Source organism: Ochlerotatus camptorhynchus, unplaced genomic scaffold, assembly GCF_037179485.1.
Source record: "Ochlerotatus camptorhynchus isolate MF236.1 unplaced genomic scaffold, CSIRO-AGI_Acam_v1.1 ptg000266l, whole genome shotgun sequence".
Lineage (NCBI taxonomy): Eukaryota > Metazoa > Arthropoda > Insecta > Diptera > Culicidae > Ochlerotatus > Ochlerotatus camptorhynchus.
The window spans coordinates 3182501-3200406 of NW_027040756.1; the positions used below are offsets into that span (position 1 = coordinate 3182501).

At 37.7% G+C, this 17906-nt stretch overlaps 1 protein-coding gene across 19 annotated transcripts in view; it reads left to right on the top strand.

Moving 5' to 3' along the window:
• Positions 1–17906, top strand: part of slo (calcium-activated potassium channel slo) — a 265894-nt gene that overhangs the window by 169335 nt on the left and 78653 nt on the right. For 11 of the 19 annotated variants that reach the window (XM_065227080.1, XM_065227086.1, XM_065227077.1 and 8 more), the window contains exon 12: positions 17230–17342. In XM_065227080.1, coding sequence (XP_065083152.1) covers positions 17230–17342 — 113 coding nt within the window. Of the gene's footprint in view, positions 1–76; positions 190–17229; positions 17343–17906 lie in introns of all 19 variants that reach the window. The other 8 variants (XM_065227090.1, XM_065227092.1, XM_065227075.1 and 5 more) reach the window with 1 other exon arrangement.

Consider the following 17906-nt stretch of genomic DNA (forward strand, 5'->3'; position numbering starts at 1 on the left):
TCAGTACAACTCTTTGATAATCGAAATGAACTAAATTCCAAATTTCCAACTCCATATGGACAACTATTTCGCGTAGTCGCCGGATATGCAAGTGTGGACAAATGACTATCTCCGAGGCACGGGCATGGAAATGTACACCGAGACGCTCAGTCCGTCTTTCATAGGCATGCCATTTGCGCAAGCCACAGAGTAAGTTGAGGCGTTCGAAAAAAAAAACAACCAAAAACCAAAACTTCTCCACCAGAAAACCACCCAATTTCGAAAATACTTCTTCTACTGTTGCTATTACTACTACTACTACCACCACCACCACTGATCTCTATTGTTGTAACTATGAACCATGTCGTAAACCACTCCCACTAGAAAAACAAAAACAGATCTGAACGATACAAACAACTAGAAAGAGCGTACACTATCACCTGTGTTGAACACCCTTCTACGCGTTTGTGTGTAAACTCACCATCTTCCGAAAGAAGGAACTTGTCAAATAACAACAATCGATGTAAATCACAGTTAGGCATATATCCAACCAGACACACAACAGCAAACCAAATTAGGTTGAGGAAGTTCAGGAAAACAATGTCACGATAGAATCTCGAAGCGAAAGAAGTCATAAGTGTATTTTGTATTGCAAACTATCTATGAAGTACTTTAGTGCAACATTTTATGAAAACGTTTTGGTTTGATTTGCTTCACGCCCCCCCTTGTTTCTGTTATTTCTCAAAATCATATTTACTGCGCAAAACAAGTTTGCACGTACACGTCTTTTCCGACAGTGGCGCAAATGCTAACGCTATTGATATATTTATACATACACCCGAATGATTGTAATGTCACTTTTGCTGTTTGCATTTCTTTCTGTTCCAATCGCTGCAATTTTCAGTTTAATGCATATAGCCCACGTCACTAGTTTATTGCAAATTTTGTATTAATTTTACTATATGAATATTGAAGTAGTTGCAACCGAAAGAAATACGTAATTTATTGATGGCGGCAGATGAAATTCGTCGAACTGTAGCTGACGAGGTAATTTAACTGATTATTCCCCTACAGGCAAAAGTAAAATATCATCACATTCGATATTGCAACAGCTCTTTGCGAAAAATGCAATATCTGTAATCGGTACCCGCCGAACTGGATACACAAAACTCTTGTTAAATAGTGCATGTTTTTCTGTTGCCTTCCCAAGTAACAATTTCGGCTTTCCTAGACCAGTGGTTCTCAAACTTTGAGAAATGTCATACACTCGTGATCCTGACCAAAACGAGCTTAATAATGCAAAAATTGCCGAAACAAACAATCGTGCACGATGACCTTAAAAATGAAAAAAACCGATGAATTAAAAATTGATGACATTGACAAGGAAAGCATTGCCTTAAATGTTAAAAAAGGCAGAAAAAACTGTCATAACGCTAGATTTACGCCATTACACGATTCAGTAAAATAAAACCGATTACAACATATCAACCACAAACGAAGTGACAGACGACTTACTGGCGAAGAAATCCATTAAAATAATGTGGTTCACTGTAATAGAATTTTCTTGGAAGCTTGTGCCATCATCCACCAGATGGGTTAGTTTTTTTGTTTTGATTTGAACAAAGTTGATTTTGTGTACAATGATTCTTTGACAGTGTGCAAAGAGTGCGTATCAATTTGTCATTTTTATGCATTTCAGTTTTGAGTAGAGTGAAAGAGATAGAACCAAAATATTCTAGTACATTTGGTGAAAATGCTAGTTCAATCCAATAGTAGTGTTGCCATGTGGTACAATCCAGTAGTAGTGGTGTTGCCATGTGGTACACTGAAAAATTGCAATAGAAGGTTAGTCACCAAAGTTTTCGAGCCGCTCCGTCTGTCACTTCGTTTGTGATATCAACTCTGGAAACTTTTCCGTTATCTCATACTACCGCTATGAGATAGGCACAACCGCATCATCTGCCGCTCAAAGGTAAATGCTTCGAACGAATTTGATAGCAAAGATTCCAACCTAAAAGGAAAGGTTTGTGTATTTGCTCATTTTTCTATGCAATGCTTCCATCTATTGTTTCCTACTCGGAACATCCCGTGAAATATATGTTTGTTTACAAAAGGCTACATATACATTTTTACTAAAACAGGTCACGAGACAAAGGAAACCATTTCTGTAAAGTTTGTTTTATACTTTCCGAGGGAAATCCGAAAAAAAAACTTTATGAAGGAGTTGGAAGAAGTTTCCGAAGAAATGCGAAAACGATTTCAGGGAATGTCGGGAAAAAGATCCGGGTAAATCCGCAAGACAGTTCCACCGGAAGGCAGACAAACTTATGTGGGAAGTCGGATGCAGAGTTGCAACCTATCACAACCACGCTAATGGCTGTAACGTGAAGCTCTCTCCAATACCATGCATCAAGTTGACGGAAGAAGTAAAAAGCAACTTAGGATTGGGCGATCTAGTTAGTTAGTTATCTTTATTAAGAAGACTTTCAGCCAAAGATGGGCAATCTTGGATTGATCTTTGAGCGATCGATCCTTTTGATCTCGATTTTCAATTTTTAGGATCGATTCTTTATTTATTAAAAATCGTAAAAATCGATCTTTCCGATCTTCAAAGAAGCAAAGGAATGTAATTTTTGTGCATCGAAAAACTGATTTTCTGAAACTGAAATTCCGTGGATTTCGCTTAAGTGCCTCTGCTTACAGGTCCGCACCTCCGTTTTTCGCCCTTCATACAGTGATATTGTGAATTCAGATCGGTAGCTCAAATTGATCTTGCTATTAAGTGGAGCTGCATATAAGACAAGATCTTTGAAGGGATGGTGGCTACTTTACATACATTATATACATCGAAAAACTGATTTTCATTAACCCCAAACCTAAATTTAATGAACATTCCCTCAAATTTGTCACCAGCATAGTCGCTGCTAATGTTGTATCAAATATAAATTTGATACATATGTTCCTTTTTTCATCATGGCGCATTATGACAGTTAGGTATACAACAGGGTTACTTTCATTCATTTTAAATAAAAAGATGTTTTATGGGATAATGGAATCATAATATATTATGATTATGATGATTTTTTGTATTTGTTAGTAGCTAGAAGAGTTTGTAAAGTTTGTGTTTCACTCATAAAACCTGACAATTTTACTCATTCTTGATTTATCGTAAACAGCGATTTGAGCATCGCTGATTGTTACTCTTTCAAAGCAAAATTGGCTATTTTTATGTGAACAACACATTCCTTATAATCTCTTATTGTAAGCTACAAATACAAAATATTATTTAAAGACTTCTACATCAATTTTTCTGATGAATAAACAAATCTCTCGAAAAACACGACTCAATTAAATACTTTTAAACGTTTATTATCACTTGCTTCCTATGCTCAAAAAAGCACGTAAATGTTTTTTTTGTATCGATCTGAATCACACATATTAAATATCTTACAAAGTATACAGAATACCGAGTGTAATACTTAATTATAATTTAAATGTCCAGGTTAACCGACCGTTCAGTATTCGGTGCATTACGGTAATTTAGCATTATGAAAACAATATCGATCCTGCAAAGATCGATTCTTTTGTACCGATTAAATCGATGGGTCGATTATATTGCCGTAAATAAAATTGATCCTCGAAGATCGATATTTTATTAAAGATTGCCCAATCCTAAAGCAACTGGTGAAAGTCGACTTCGCCGGTGATCCATCACCGATCTGGTCATTCCCGACATCCATACCTCTCACGCCAAAGTCACAAGTTTAAATTTCACCCCCGGACAAGTCACGAATGACCCAAGAGTGTTAAAGTGCCTATAATAAAAAAAAATCTTGAACACCAGCAGGATTATTGGCAAAACGAGACAGAATTAAATTTTTCAACTGTAGATCAAGTTTTGGAGCATCTAAGATGAATCAATTTATCAGGAAAAACTAAAAAGTGTTCCGTTTTCTGTCTCACGGTAGAAATTTCTGCTCACAACACTCTTTTTGACGTTCTTCTTTTCACCACCAGAGGTTGAATCGATCGCTTAGTTTCTATTAAAAAGGCGTATACAGATAAGATTCCTCAGAATACCGATTTTTGAGATTTTATACTGATCTATACCGATTTTTGACGTAGGGCTACGTCTGTTCTATATGGGGGTACACTATGTGAAAACTGAAATTGGGACATGTAACAATATTATGAAAGATTTTGAACGTTAATAACTCAGCTACTCCTGGACCAATTACAATAATTTTATCACCAATCGATCAGATATATTTCTACTGTTTATATTCTACAAGAAACTATTCAAAAAGTGCTAAATGTCAAGCGTTTTCCAAAAGCGTCGAAATAACTAACAAATCCACCAATTACGTGCATGCAAATTCTGCTACACAGTCATAATAATCGTTTCTAGACGAAACATGTTGATGTAGAATTGTCACTTCCCCAACATTGTCATCAGAGAGTCGTTAGTAGACGAAACAAGTCGAAGTGGCATTCGCCTCCGATCTTCGGGCGTGTGCGAATAGGGAGAATGCAATTGCGTAACGTTTTGCACACTCATCGCCATATTCAGAACTACAGGCCCCTAACGACCACACAAAATGCTCTCCAGAGTTGTAACATTGTAACCAAACTTTAAAGCAGGGGTGCAAGTGATTTTGATCGAAACTTTTTGTTTCGTTTGTAACTCGACAGCATACATATTCATTGATACGCTTGTTATTCTGGATGATAGAAGAGCATAGCGGAAATAGTGCGAAATAGGTTAGTGAAGCCATGGTCATCAAAAGAGGGAATCGATGAAGAGAATCGAGAGTAATGAAAACTAGCATCGCACCGCTTTTGGTTCTTGGGTTACACTTTTTTTTGTTTTTTTCCTTGATTTGTTTTCCGTGCTGAGCACCAATGCTATTGACGCCAGAGAGGCTGCTCCCACACCTGGACCCTACCTATCGACCCATCAACTCATGAACCGGGGACCAACGGCTTTACTTCCCTTCCGAAGGAAGGCGTGATCAGAGATGTTATGCCTCAGAACATCCCGGCGGCGCCGACTGGGATTGAACCCAGGCCTGCTGGGGTGAGAGGTAATCACGCTTACCACTACACCACCGGCGCCGCTGTTTGGTTACACTTGCTGGTTGCAATTCTGAAGTTCAACATTTACGAAGGACCACCAAAAACATGCATAAAAGCCCAATTATTCGATTAACGATTAATCGTAAAGATTTTTCCTGCTATTCGATTAAATATTTATCGAATTTTCAATTATTCGAGCGTGTAACCGACGTTCCTTCTTGTTTCTACTCGTTTGATTTAGCGCAGTAGAGAAAATAAATAAAAGTACTAATTTATCTCAACAGGCAAAGAGAATAGCCATGACGTGAAACAGGAGCATAAATTCGCCGAAAAAAGTGTTAAGCGTCTTTCTGCTAAAGGCTAAGACTTACCAACTTGTTGAGAAAAGGAGTTTTTTTATGAGAAAAACTTAAAAGAGGAGGAGCTTTAGCTGGGTGGACACTGATATTCTGCGGCCTTCCAACCTGTCGCAGACACCAGTTTAACCCCTGTCCAGCAGCAGAGACTCTTGCGAGTGCCCAATAATTGAACCGAATAATATGGGATTGTCCAGTCCGATTTGCTGATCCAGCTGCCTACACGTCATCATCATTTTCTAAAGGCTTTAAGCCTGTACTACCATCGGCCCTTTTCAGGGCCACCAAGATTTTCCAAAAAAATCTCGGGAATTTCTGGAATTCGGGAAATACTTTTACCGTTTATGCTTTGCGTTGCGTGTGTAACGGAGTAATTCGTAGATTGCATACTGGCAACTGTCATGTATCAACTTTAACGTTCTTATTCTGATTTCTTAAGGAAAACTATTTGGTAGTGAAAAGTTCTCCAATCAAAGTTCAGAACAGGAAAATCATGACAATTACCATTACCAGCCACGCCCATCTTCTCCGTTACGGGGAAAGGAAGGATATTGTTGATGTAACATCTACTTAACGGAAGGCCAGCGACTCACCGACAGCTCCATAGATGCTACGGAGTTGTATTGTTTGGTAGGAGATGGGTCAGGATTCGCTTAAGCAGGCGATGTGACCACAGTAATTGTTTTGTTCTCGAGGTTGTGAAGACTACTCCAACGACGGTCGATAGTCATGGAGATTAATTCGCTCTCGCCCACACAAAACTACACGGATAGAAATCTCCTTATACCTTTTGGCAAATTTCTATTGGTGATTATTCATAAAATGTATAAGTCAACTAATAAGCAGACGCCTTGCAAAAAGTTAATGAAGATCATGTGTCAAATGAAATGTATAAGCGGTCACACATACCTTTTATGCATTCTTATAGGACCTATGTGGTTTGTCTCATGGAATGTATAAGGCTGAAGTTTTGGCAAAAATGTATAAGTGAAACACATGGATAAAATAATTGATTTTCGTTTCGTGTATTCAAAACTGAAATTAAAAACTAGGGGAAATGTCTCTAATGTTGGCCTATGGATCTAAGATTGGGCCCATCGCTAAAAATCTGCTATTTATCAATTTTATCTAGATGAACGCGTTATTGGGACGTTACTAATGGATATTTTTGGTTGCTATTGAAAATTTAGTCGATTGCTGAATTTATGATTGGGCCCAAATTAGGGACACTTAGGCCGAAATTACCTGCATTTCCCCTATCACTCTGTTCCGGGAGCACAAGCGAAGAAAAAAAAATGAGCAACGCAGATAACGACATCTCTTCTGATGCTTGCAAACATGATGAATCACGTTTTCTTTCTCGATTCTTAAACTTCCCAGAAAACGAGAAAACCACCAATCACACACGTATAACCGTCCGGAAGGCAGAGTGCCAGCGCTGATCAGGCAAAAGCAGCCGAAAACTACGAAAGCGATCGCACGCACAAAACAGAGTACAAAATTAAAACACAACCGTATCCGAAAGGGTTCGAAACTAAACTCATTCGGGAAATACTTTTACCGTTTATGTGACCAGAAAGGTCCATCAGAATGTTCATTTTTTTTTAACTTCCAGTGACTTATTTAATCTTCCCTCGGAAGTTTCTTCTAACTTTCCCCTGGAATTCTCGTCTATCGTAACCCGTAAGTTATTTTTTGATTTATCCCGGAAAGTTTTTTCGACATCCCTCGCCTTCTTCTGGCTTCAAGGTTCTTCCGTCTCTTGCCAGTTTTTTTTTTTACTTCCCCCGGAATATTGTGCTAACGTTACCTAGAAGATTCTAACGATTTCCATTCCAAACATTAATTTCGATTTGCTTTCATTTAGTTAACCGACTTTGCTCGGGTTGGATATGAAAATATTCATACAACGCGCTTGTAATAGACTTTGCTTGGTAGCAAACGCATCCAAACAAACGTATTATTGATTTGTGCACGGTGAAATCATTGATATTATTTATGTTTTCTGCTCAATAGAACTGAAATGGGCGATTACGACGAAGTAGCGCTTTACAAACAAAGTTAAATCAGTTTGATTTCACCATCTGAAAATGGCTTGGTGATATATTTTTTGTTCGTTCTGCGATTTCACTGTGCGGAGAAAAACATATCACCTCATTTTAACACAACAGTTTATGATTATGAAAAGGTTTGAAACCATGTATCCTGACTTTACGAAGTTACTGTCTTTGGTAAATTTGTCCAGATGAGTTAAGATTTCCGGATACTAAACAGATAACTTCAGATAACTGTCTCTTATATCAACTAACAATTTTAGCTTTAGATATGCTTATACAGCTAATTTTTGCCTATATAAGCTAGTCTGAAGCCTAAAATTGTTTGTTGGGATGCTTTCAAAATCCTGATCATTTAGGAAGTGATGTCTTCGGCAAAAATTTTCGGGTCTCCGAGGCATTCCAGATGGTTGACATACTAGTTCAGAATTCCATCACTATGCGGCATTATTACGCGTTTTGGAATCATCAAAATGGCTTTATCTTGAAATCTCCTAAATGTCTTTGAATCTTTGAATGCCTTTGAATGGCACTTAAAGTCAAAATGTGTTTTGTAGAATCCTTTTGGCTGCTAAAGTTTATAGGTTATTGTGATGTTATAAAAAAACATATAATGATATTTTGTACTTGTAAGTAACCATGAGAGCTGGTAATGTATGTATTTGACTTATAAAACCTGTCAATTTCGATTTCAGACCGTCGCAATCAACGATTACATTGTTCGTTAGCGCTCACTCAGAGTGAGCGCTCACGAACCGTAAAATCGCTAATTGCGACGTTCTGAAAGCAGGTTTTTTGAGTCAAACACATACTTTACAAACTTTTCCTGTAACTTACAAGTACTAATTATCATTATAACATCTAATGATTTCGTAATTCAGAAAAAACATTTTTTATTGCAAGTGATTGGAAGCGAGCCTGCTCACCACACGGAAAACCATTTCTGGGAAGTTTACTTCATGTTTCCCAGGAATCCGGAGGAAACTTCTGTTTGACGTTAGATGACGCTTCTGAGAGAAGTTGATAGAAATATCGGTGGGAAACAGGTAGAAGTTGGAACAAAGTTTAGGGTAAGGATCGAAAAAAAAACTTCCAGAAAAAAGCTGAAATACTTCAGAATGATGGCAAAAGATAATTCCAGCTCCTTGGGAGCAAGTCGGAAGAAATTTCCGGGGGAAGCTGTATTTTTGAGAGATGGTGAAAAAAAATACTTCCGAGAGAAGTCTGGATAAACTTCTGGGAATAGTCAGAAGACACTCCATGGATAAACCAGAAAAGATTCTGAAAGACAGTTCCTGGAGAAGTCGGAAGTCCTAAGGAAGAGAAATGAGACTTTCGGGAGAAACCGGTTAGAAGTTCCTTGGAAGTGCGGAGCCAGAACATTCTCAATAGAAACTTCTAGTTATTTGTGGAGAAACTTTTTTAAAAGATACTTCCTGTGTAAGTTTGAAAAGCTTCATAGAAAAGACAGATGCCGCCAGTAATCATCTGAGTTAGAACGGATGATGCTTCTGGTGAACACTATCCAGGGTAAATCAGAAGAATTTCTAGAAAACATTCCTGAGGGAAATTTAAATCAAAGCAAGTTGGAAGTAGTTTCCGGGGAAAATAGAACAAACTTCCGGACGATTTCAGAAGAATCATCCAGGAGGGGTAGGAAAAAACTTCCTGGGATTCAAGGTTTTGCCAGATTTCTTAATAGATCGTTCAACAGAAGTGAAAAAAAATTATTCTGTTAAGCATATCTGGTCACTGGATTAAAGTATTTCCCGATTCCAGGGAATTTCCGAAAAGATCAATCAACTGTTTCCCGATTCAAAGGCCTGGAAATGAAAACGTTAGACAGGCTTTAAGTTCAAGTTGGGACGAATTAGCCAATGAAAAAATTAAAATATTTGAAAGATAATCAAAATCCTTCGAAAGATATTATAAACTTGGCCTCAATGACATAAATATCATCCACATCTATTACAATGGTACTCAAATTGAAAATGAAGACGTCTTCTTCTTTTTCGCATTTCAAGCTTATCGCATATTAGCTTAGTGCGTGCTCTCAACTTAGTATTCTAGATGCACTTGCACAGTTATTAATTGAGAGCTTTCGATGCCTGTACCATTTCTGCATTAGTATAATTGTTTTTGGCATGTACAATCATACTCTACATCCGAGCAGGAGAAAATAACTAATGAATACCAAATTCTGATCTGATACCAAAATTTGGTATTGACCAGCATGGCATGAGAGGTAAAAATACCAAAGAATAATACCAAAAAGTTACATGGAAAATACTTTGTAAATACCAAAAATTGATATTTGGATACCAAAAGAATACCTGGGTGGTATTCTTTTGGTATTGCATTATCATAATTTGGTATTTGAATGGTATTGTGGGAACCTTTTTTTGGTATTATTTCTTATGTCAGGCTCATCAATACCAATTTAAGGTATCGAGATATTCGTTCCTGCTCGGGTATGCCCAGGGAAGTCGAGAAATTTTTCAACCCACCAAATTCCTAGACCGGAACCCAGCCACCTCCAACATGGTCTTGCTTTGTAGCTGAGCCTTTACTTACTGAGGCTATTGTGAGTATTCAAACAGGCCTGATCTTGGACAGCCGGATGTTATCCGGAACATTCGGAACCAGACCTCATTTACCCAAATGTGACTATAATGAAGTTTCCCCATTTTACGTAGGCGAACTTTGGGTAAGACGGACAGCTGATTGATTGTTGACAGCTCCTGTACAAAAACAAAACATCGTGTGGTGAAGTGATTTCTGTGTGCAATTCCTAAGGTGTTATTACACAAAATAACAGTCAAATTCATATTAAATTATTTCGATCCAGTTTCTAGTTAAATTTTAGATTGTTGGCTGAAAGTGCATTATGTTTATTTTACGTACAGGGTGATTCGGAAAAACTGTCACTTTTTCAAATGGTCACAACGATTGAACGCTTGCATGATTTTTTGATATCAGTATATTCTAGATATACTACATATATAACCTTCAACTTAGCATAAATTAATTCAAATATCTCTCCCTTTAATTACTAGACACATTTGTCACGAAGATGAACCACAGCTGGCACGCACGTTTTAGTTTCAGCACTTTTGGAGTTAAAGCTCTGATTTGGAACGGATTTTCCACGCATGGTTCCTTTTTACCTCTATAATGATGCGAAAAATAAATGTTGCATTCTTTCAAAGAGGTTTCAGCTTCTATAAAATAAAACGAATTTATATAGATTTATGGCACACATTTAGAAATGCTTACCGACTTCGGTAATTTTTACCGAACTTTCAACAGCTGAACTGTTCGGTAAAAATTCATTAGCATTAAAGCTTCAAATCAAGGAAAACGTCACCGCAATCGCAAGACTTGATTATTAAAACAAGGCTGGCAATGTTTTGAAAATAAAATTTAGTTAAGCAGCTTTTGAAATGAGGGTCATAGATTTACCAAACGTTCAGATGTTGAAAGTTTGGTAAAAAAATTACCGAAGTCGGTAAAAATTTCTCAGTGTACATGCTCCATTTTCACATCCATGGCTGCTTGAAATCGAAAACGGAGGAAATTTAAAATCTTACTAGCAATACAAGCTTGAATACTTGAACACACTTTAAAACAAAAATACGTGAACATAAAGACTGGAACGCTCAAAAATTGGTCGACAAATAATCGTTTCTTTCAGTCAAAATTCATATCACAAAAATCTTCTTATTTTTCTTTTGGTAGTTCAATTCATATATCTAAAGGAATTTTTTTTCGTTTATTCTTTTGGTTTACCGAATCCGAACTACCGTGCCTTCCGCTTAACTCCTTTCACTTAATTTTGCACAATGGTCTCATCGACCTTATTCGCCCCGAACGCCAGTAAGATTTAAACTGTTGCTCGTTTCCATGGATTTTTTAATTTTTTTTAGATTCCGTTTGACCAAGACCCAATACCGTTCGATAGGGCGGAGCTCTGGGCTGTTGGAAGGGTTGTGGTCTTTGGGTACCACAACCACGCTGTTCGCATTGTACCACTCGATTGCCTTTTTCCCTTAGTGGCAGCTCGCCAAGTCTGGCCAGAACAGCACAGGTCTATTATGTTCCTTTAGGAATGGTAGCAGCCGCTTTTCCAGGCACTCCTGGACGTAGATCTTTTGATTGATGGTTCCCGTGAAAATGCCGCTTTTTAGACCACATGTGCATATTGCCTGCCAGACGAGATATTTTTTCGGGAACTTCGACAGTTTGATGGTTTTAAAAATTTCAGCCACCTTCCCTTTTTCTGATGCGGTATAAAACTGCTGTCCAGGAAGCTGCTTGAAATCCGCCTTCACATAAGTTTCGTCGTCCATGACGACACAGTCGAACTTTGTGAGCAGATTCGTATACAGCTTTCGGGACCGCTGCTTTGCCGACGTGTTTTGTTTGTAATCTCGGTTCGCCACCTTCACCTTCTTAAACGTCGACAACCCGGCTCGTTTCTTGACCCGCTGCACAGTAGTATGGGAGATATTGAGCTTGCCAGCGACGTCCCGGAAAGAGAGGTTAGGATTCTGCTTATATTTCACCACCACCTTCTTCTTCGTCCCTGCCGCGTCCGGATTACGATTGCCGCCGCTTCCAGGCTTCCTGCCGTCGGATTCTCTTGCTGCGCGAGCAAAATTTTGACACGCTGCTCGTCTTGCTTGGACGACATTTTGAAAACTGGAGAGCAAACGATTAACACTCATCATAGCAACCATTGTATAGGGGAAATGCAGGTAATGTCGGCCTAAGTGTCCCTAATTTCAGGTTCAGGTTTTTTTTATGCATTTTTAACATAAATACACCAATTTGAAGTTGTCCAATTTTTGCGCGTTCCAGACTTTATACCCATTTAGATAGAGAGGTTTGTGTAAATAGATTACCAGTGGGCAAGGCTAACAGTACAGTGTTTTTTTCACATCAGATCATGTCCACTTCACCGGATGTACCCGGAACATGTACGGGTGTAACTAATGTGGTACTGGCTAATGATCTTCTTTTTGAATGCTCCGGAGACTTTCTGTGTCGCATGATGTGTTTGGATATAAATCAGTTTTTGGCTACTTCCCGGAGGTAGCCGGAACATGTTTGGGTGTGGCCGATGCGTTCCTGGGTACTTATTATGACCGCATAATCTCCCTTAATAAGAATAAGATTTTGTTGACTGTTTTTCATTTTTCAAGTATCAATATTTTTTAATAAATTAGTTTGTGTAGTTTCGTTAAGTATGAGTTTGACCTACAAGCATGCTGTATTTATTGCTGGTAAATCAATAACAATTCTTAGGATGTCCGTCTTGTTTCCACTACCCCTATACATGCTGTTTTCCAGCTTAAGCATGGTACGCAGCTGAAAAGTAATGACGTTTTTACGTGCTACGGGATAGGACACGGAATGCTAAAGAAATTTCTTTTAATTAGCATTTCTTGACCCAGTACGCAGTTCAAAAGAAATCGGTAAAGGAAAAAATCGGTAGAACTGTTTCAAACACACAGTTGGTACTTGAACGGGTCGGTTTTCATCTCTTTTTGCCAGTGGTGGCGGGGGGGGGGACACCCCTCACCATCCCTCTCCAAAGGGGGAGTTTGGTAAAGAGAGATGAAAAAACCGATTTGTACCTTCCTTAAAAGTTGTCCTAGTTCGCTATTCTAATATCTATATACAATCTTCACACTGCCGTACTCTAACGGAACTATCAACTCTATGCTTTCATCTACTCCATCTATCTTATAAAAATTACCACTACAGTCTGTTATTTGAAATTAGCATCTTCAACTAGGTAAAGGAAAGATCGATTACATTAGTATCGTGATCGACATGAAGGTGGCGCATTCTGAATGCAATTTCATTTTGCTTGCGGAATAATGGTCTGACCAATTATTCCGTTAGGTAATTTTAACGTTTGTTGTATAAATGATGTTTTGGATGCATTTTAACAACATAAAAATCGATAATTGTTGATTTTAAAATTAGGCGACACCTACCTATGATCTCAAAATTTAGCAAAAGACACCTCCCTATACCTGTCAAATTTACTTTTGGGAATATTCCTCAAACATTACTTTTCCGTTTTCTTTTCAGCTGCGTACCAGGCTTTAAATATGAACCTACACGATCCATAAGTCTAACTCAGTTTGACTGAGTAAAATTGTATTGCTATTTAATTTTCTCTCACGAAAATATCACTCAATTATCTTAAAAATTGGAGATACACAGAGCTCTGTATAACTCCAGTTTTTATGACACACTAAACGTTCACTAATTGAACGGGACTTTTTATAATTTAATAAGCAAGCATGGGAAAATTCATTCACTCGCGCGAGCATCACAGAAACAAAATAGTCATCTTCACCTACAAACAGTTGCCGGACGAGTGTAAATTCTTCCAACAAGTGACTATGCAGGTATTGGCGTTGCCGGCGACTCTGTAGCTCTTTACTCCTACGGTAAAATCCTTAAGCAAACGTCAGACTGTGCGTGAAACATGGCGACTATCGTACTATTCTTTCACTCTACTGAAAATAAGAAACTGTCAATATTAGCTAGAAGAGGTGACTTATCGACGGTGCCGTCAACGCCAATACTTGGAACCAGGGATGGACAATCATTTACATTCATTTCGTGCATTCATTTACATTCATTTGTCTCTAACTTTTTTCATCAACAGAATTCCATGAAATAGTGCACAATGCTTTTGTAGGCTTTGATATTAGCTACCTCTTTTGTCAACAACTGTAAAGGGGAGAACTCGATTGAATGCGTAAAAAGCGAACGTTAACGATTTAAATAGCCGAGTGAGATGTTTTTTTTGGCTCAGTGATATAAATCAGTTGAATCGGCCACAGCAGTTTTACAGTATTTGCGTGACGGTTACGTTTTTGTGTTACAGTTTAATTCTTTTCTTCATGTTGATACCAATTTAAATGTGTCAATTTATGTTTAAAGCTTTAAAATAAGAAGTGATTCGTTCCGCAAAATTCTCACTCAGCCAACTCAGCAGAATGCAATCGTAAAAGGCTCAGCATGCAACAAATAATAAGTGAGGAATCATCCACATAACTTCACTCGAAATCATGCATATCTGTTTTTCTCAATTCTGCGTTCATCGCAGAAAATAGAATCAATAAGAATACGATCGAAATCAGTGCGGCTCGGACAAGCTACTGCTCGTTTCTGATGTTGTAAGCAGGTGAGTGAGTAGTTAATGCAAAATGAAACGATTTTCCCATGCTTGATAATAAGAAATTGCATCTTTCTTCAGTCTTTCTTTAACAACTGTAAGAAAACAAGTTGCTGGTAAACATTTGTGTACGATAAGCCCTTTCAGTAAGCAAAATTTTTAGTGTAATTGAATAATATTACGGTGAGAAAAAAGTGTTAGCAACACAATTTTACTCAATCACTGAGATATATTGAACGACTATGTATTGGAAAAAGTGTGTTACTTTATCCCACCTGCTCTAAAATTTCCCTAGGAATATGTTGACTGCAAGGAATCAAAAATATCTCAAAATGACAAAATGACAAGCGATAAATGAACCGAATGATAACGCTATGTCAGAAGTGGAAAGCAATAATGATATAATCTTCTTCATTTTTTTTCATGACAAGCAGCCCGTGCGACACAGCTCACTCGGGGCGGTAGAAGGAAACGAGCAAATTGTTTGCAAACTGCTTCACGAAGTAAAGCCGAAGATGATACACGTGTGTTAATGGGATTTTTTTTGTTATGTCTTTTCTCGATTCAGATCAAGCTATGTCCTAATCCGTGTATATTACAACAAAGCAGGCAAGCAATGTATCATTATCCTTTTACCACTCCGATCGAGCTATGTTACAGAGCGAGTTTGTCATGGTAGTCGTAGCAACCGTTTTGTCTGTATCGTTGGTTGCTTTATGTGTTTGGATTCGCTGGTTGACAGATTAGCACATAAGGCGACTTTTCTAACGTTCATTTGTCAAACCGAAACGGGTTAACAGTTGATATAAAACCTATCATAACATTTCAGTATAGTGCAGCTATAATGAAGAAATATTGTCTCTACAGCTGAAAACTAGACTAATCTGGAACCAACTAGAGAACATCGATTTTACTCTCGTTCTATACGTTATACGCAGTGTCGGCAATATGTATAACGTATAGAACGAAAGTAAAATCGATTTTCGCTAGTGGGGTTTCTTCCAGCTTTCAGCTGTAGCGACAATATCATTCAGCCAGGTTGCATCGAAATTTTGATAGCAGTTTGTTTATGTTCGGATTCCGAACAGTCGGATTCAGGTTCGACAATATTTTATTATCATTCGGATCGAATTCAGAAGGCAAATCATTTGCCAGATTCAGGTTTGTAGATTATGAAACCCGATCTTTTTCAGTGCCTGGTCAATACGAGAAATACGTAATTAAATTTATTTCATTCAGGCAAACCAGCATTGAAAATTTTATCCAATCATCCGGTTGAAAGTGATTCATAATAAATCTACGTGAATGTATTATAGGGTTTTTTTTTTTAAATTTACGTCCAATTGTGGACGGTCTATTATTATTATTATTATCATCATCCTTATACATTCAGTTTCTTCACACGTGTGGCAGTTCCAGATGTGCATCGAGATGCAATTGTGTAATGTGATCCGACCTGTTCGCTAAAATGCGAGCTGGAAATAGAAACATTATGTTCATAAAATCAATTAACAACGTTTCCTCAAAATAATTACCCATAATTGTATATTTTTTTAGAATTAATTAAATACGCATTGCCAACAGTAGCGAAAGTGATAGTAAACTCAACAAGTACAAGTATCAACATTTCTTCAAACGTGTACAACAGTGCTGAAGAACATGTGTTTTCCGACACAAAGCAAACCAACTTCAATATAAAGAGTATTCACTGCATAATTCTGCTTCAACTGAATTTGGCTTTAATCCGTTATTTTGCACACCTTCAGTTCGCTTCCATAGCTTTACCCTGAAAAAAAATATATGCCAAAAATATGCTTTCCTTTGTTTACAACTTGTTGCTTTCGATGTGCCTCGACAGAAAAAAAAATTAAGAATGCCTTCTCTAATGATCGTATATGACATTTTGAAAAGTCAATTGAATGAACTGTGCAAGAGCATCATTGATTGCTTTATTTTCCGTTGCCATTGTCCATGCTCGCAATAGATGGCCTGTGTAATTGAACGACCAAGGTAAAATACGAATAAAACAGTCCGAAAATATCCACATCTGCAGAAGAAATGACTGACGAACGATGAGTGTAACAAATTTTGAACTTAGCAAGAAACGTCTATGAGCTTAAGGGAATGAATAATTTAGTTACTTATGGTAGTTTGTGTAGCGAGATGATTAATTGTTTCCATGTTTCAATCTAGTCATCCAGGTATCCCTTGTATGTATCACGAGTAAACAAACGAGCAGTTGTTCAGTTTCACGGAATTTACCGGCAGTGTTAAACTCATTATTTGTGCTGTTCCATTACAACTTTTACTCTGTCTATTGTATGTTTTGTTTATTTAGTTTTGTCCTATGTTTTCTTTTTAACAAACTGTAAACGAGCAAATCATCAAATTACCTTCTGTTTGACGGAGTGCGGCACCCTGGATTACAAGTAACCAGTGGTCCATTTCATCAGCATCGGTGTTGTTTCGTTTTATTTATCGTTTTTATCGTTTTCATTTCTACTTATTTATGCGCTTTCCGTTTCCTGATTTCATCGATTCTCTTTACTACGCCTACTTGCAGTCGCCAGATACACAGGCCTGGCAAAATGATTACCTGCAGGGTACCGGATGTGAGATGTATACCGAAACCTTGTCACCTTCTTTTACCGGCATGACTTTTCCACAAGCCAGCGAGTAAGAATCCCGTTTTTGTCTACCAGTACTAGCTTCCTAACACAACAAAAAAACTCAACTCTTTTGTAACATCCTATACGTTCCCAATACTGCCCTCCCTTTTTGCTATTTCTTTCTCATTGCCCCAACAGTACCAGTCGTCTTCCTGTTGTGTGTTAATTTATTCCTAATACAATAACTATTGCATATGTCTTGAATTTGTTTTTTTTTTTCCTTAATCACCTACAAGTTTTGGATTCCTTTGGAATGACAACAAAAATAGCCCTTGCTGGATTGCCCATTTTTAACGTAGAATAGAACTTGCTTTTGTCATCCAAACCAAAGAATCCATTCCCATCACATGGGTTGAGCAAACATGTTTTTCTCTACTAAAATTAGAATAGAATGCAGCAACTCATCGCGCGCCAATCACCCGCTGAACTGGAACCGTAGTGTTTTGAACTTTTTACTCTAAACAATAACCAAATTTTCGACATGCTCATGGAACGATCATATGCTACTATAGGCAACAACTATAGTAGCATTCAGGTGGAAATTGTATCACAAGAAGTTCTAAAATAATAA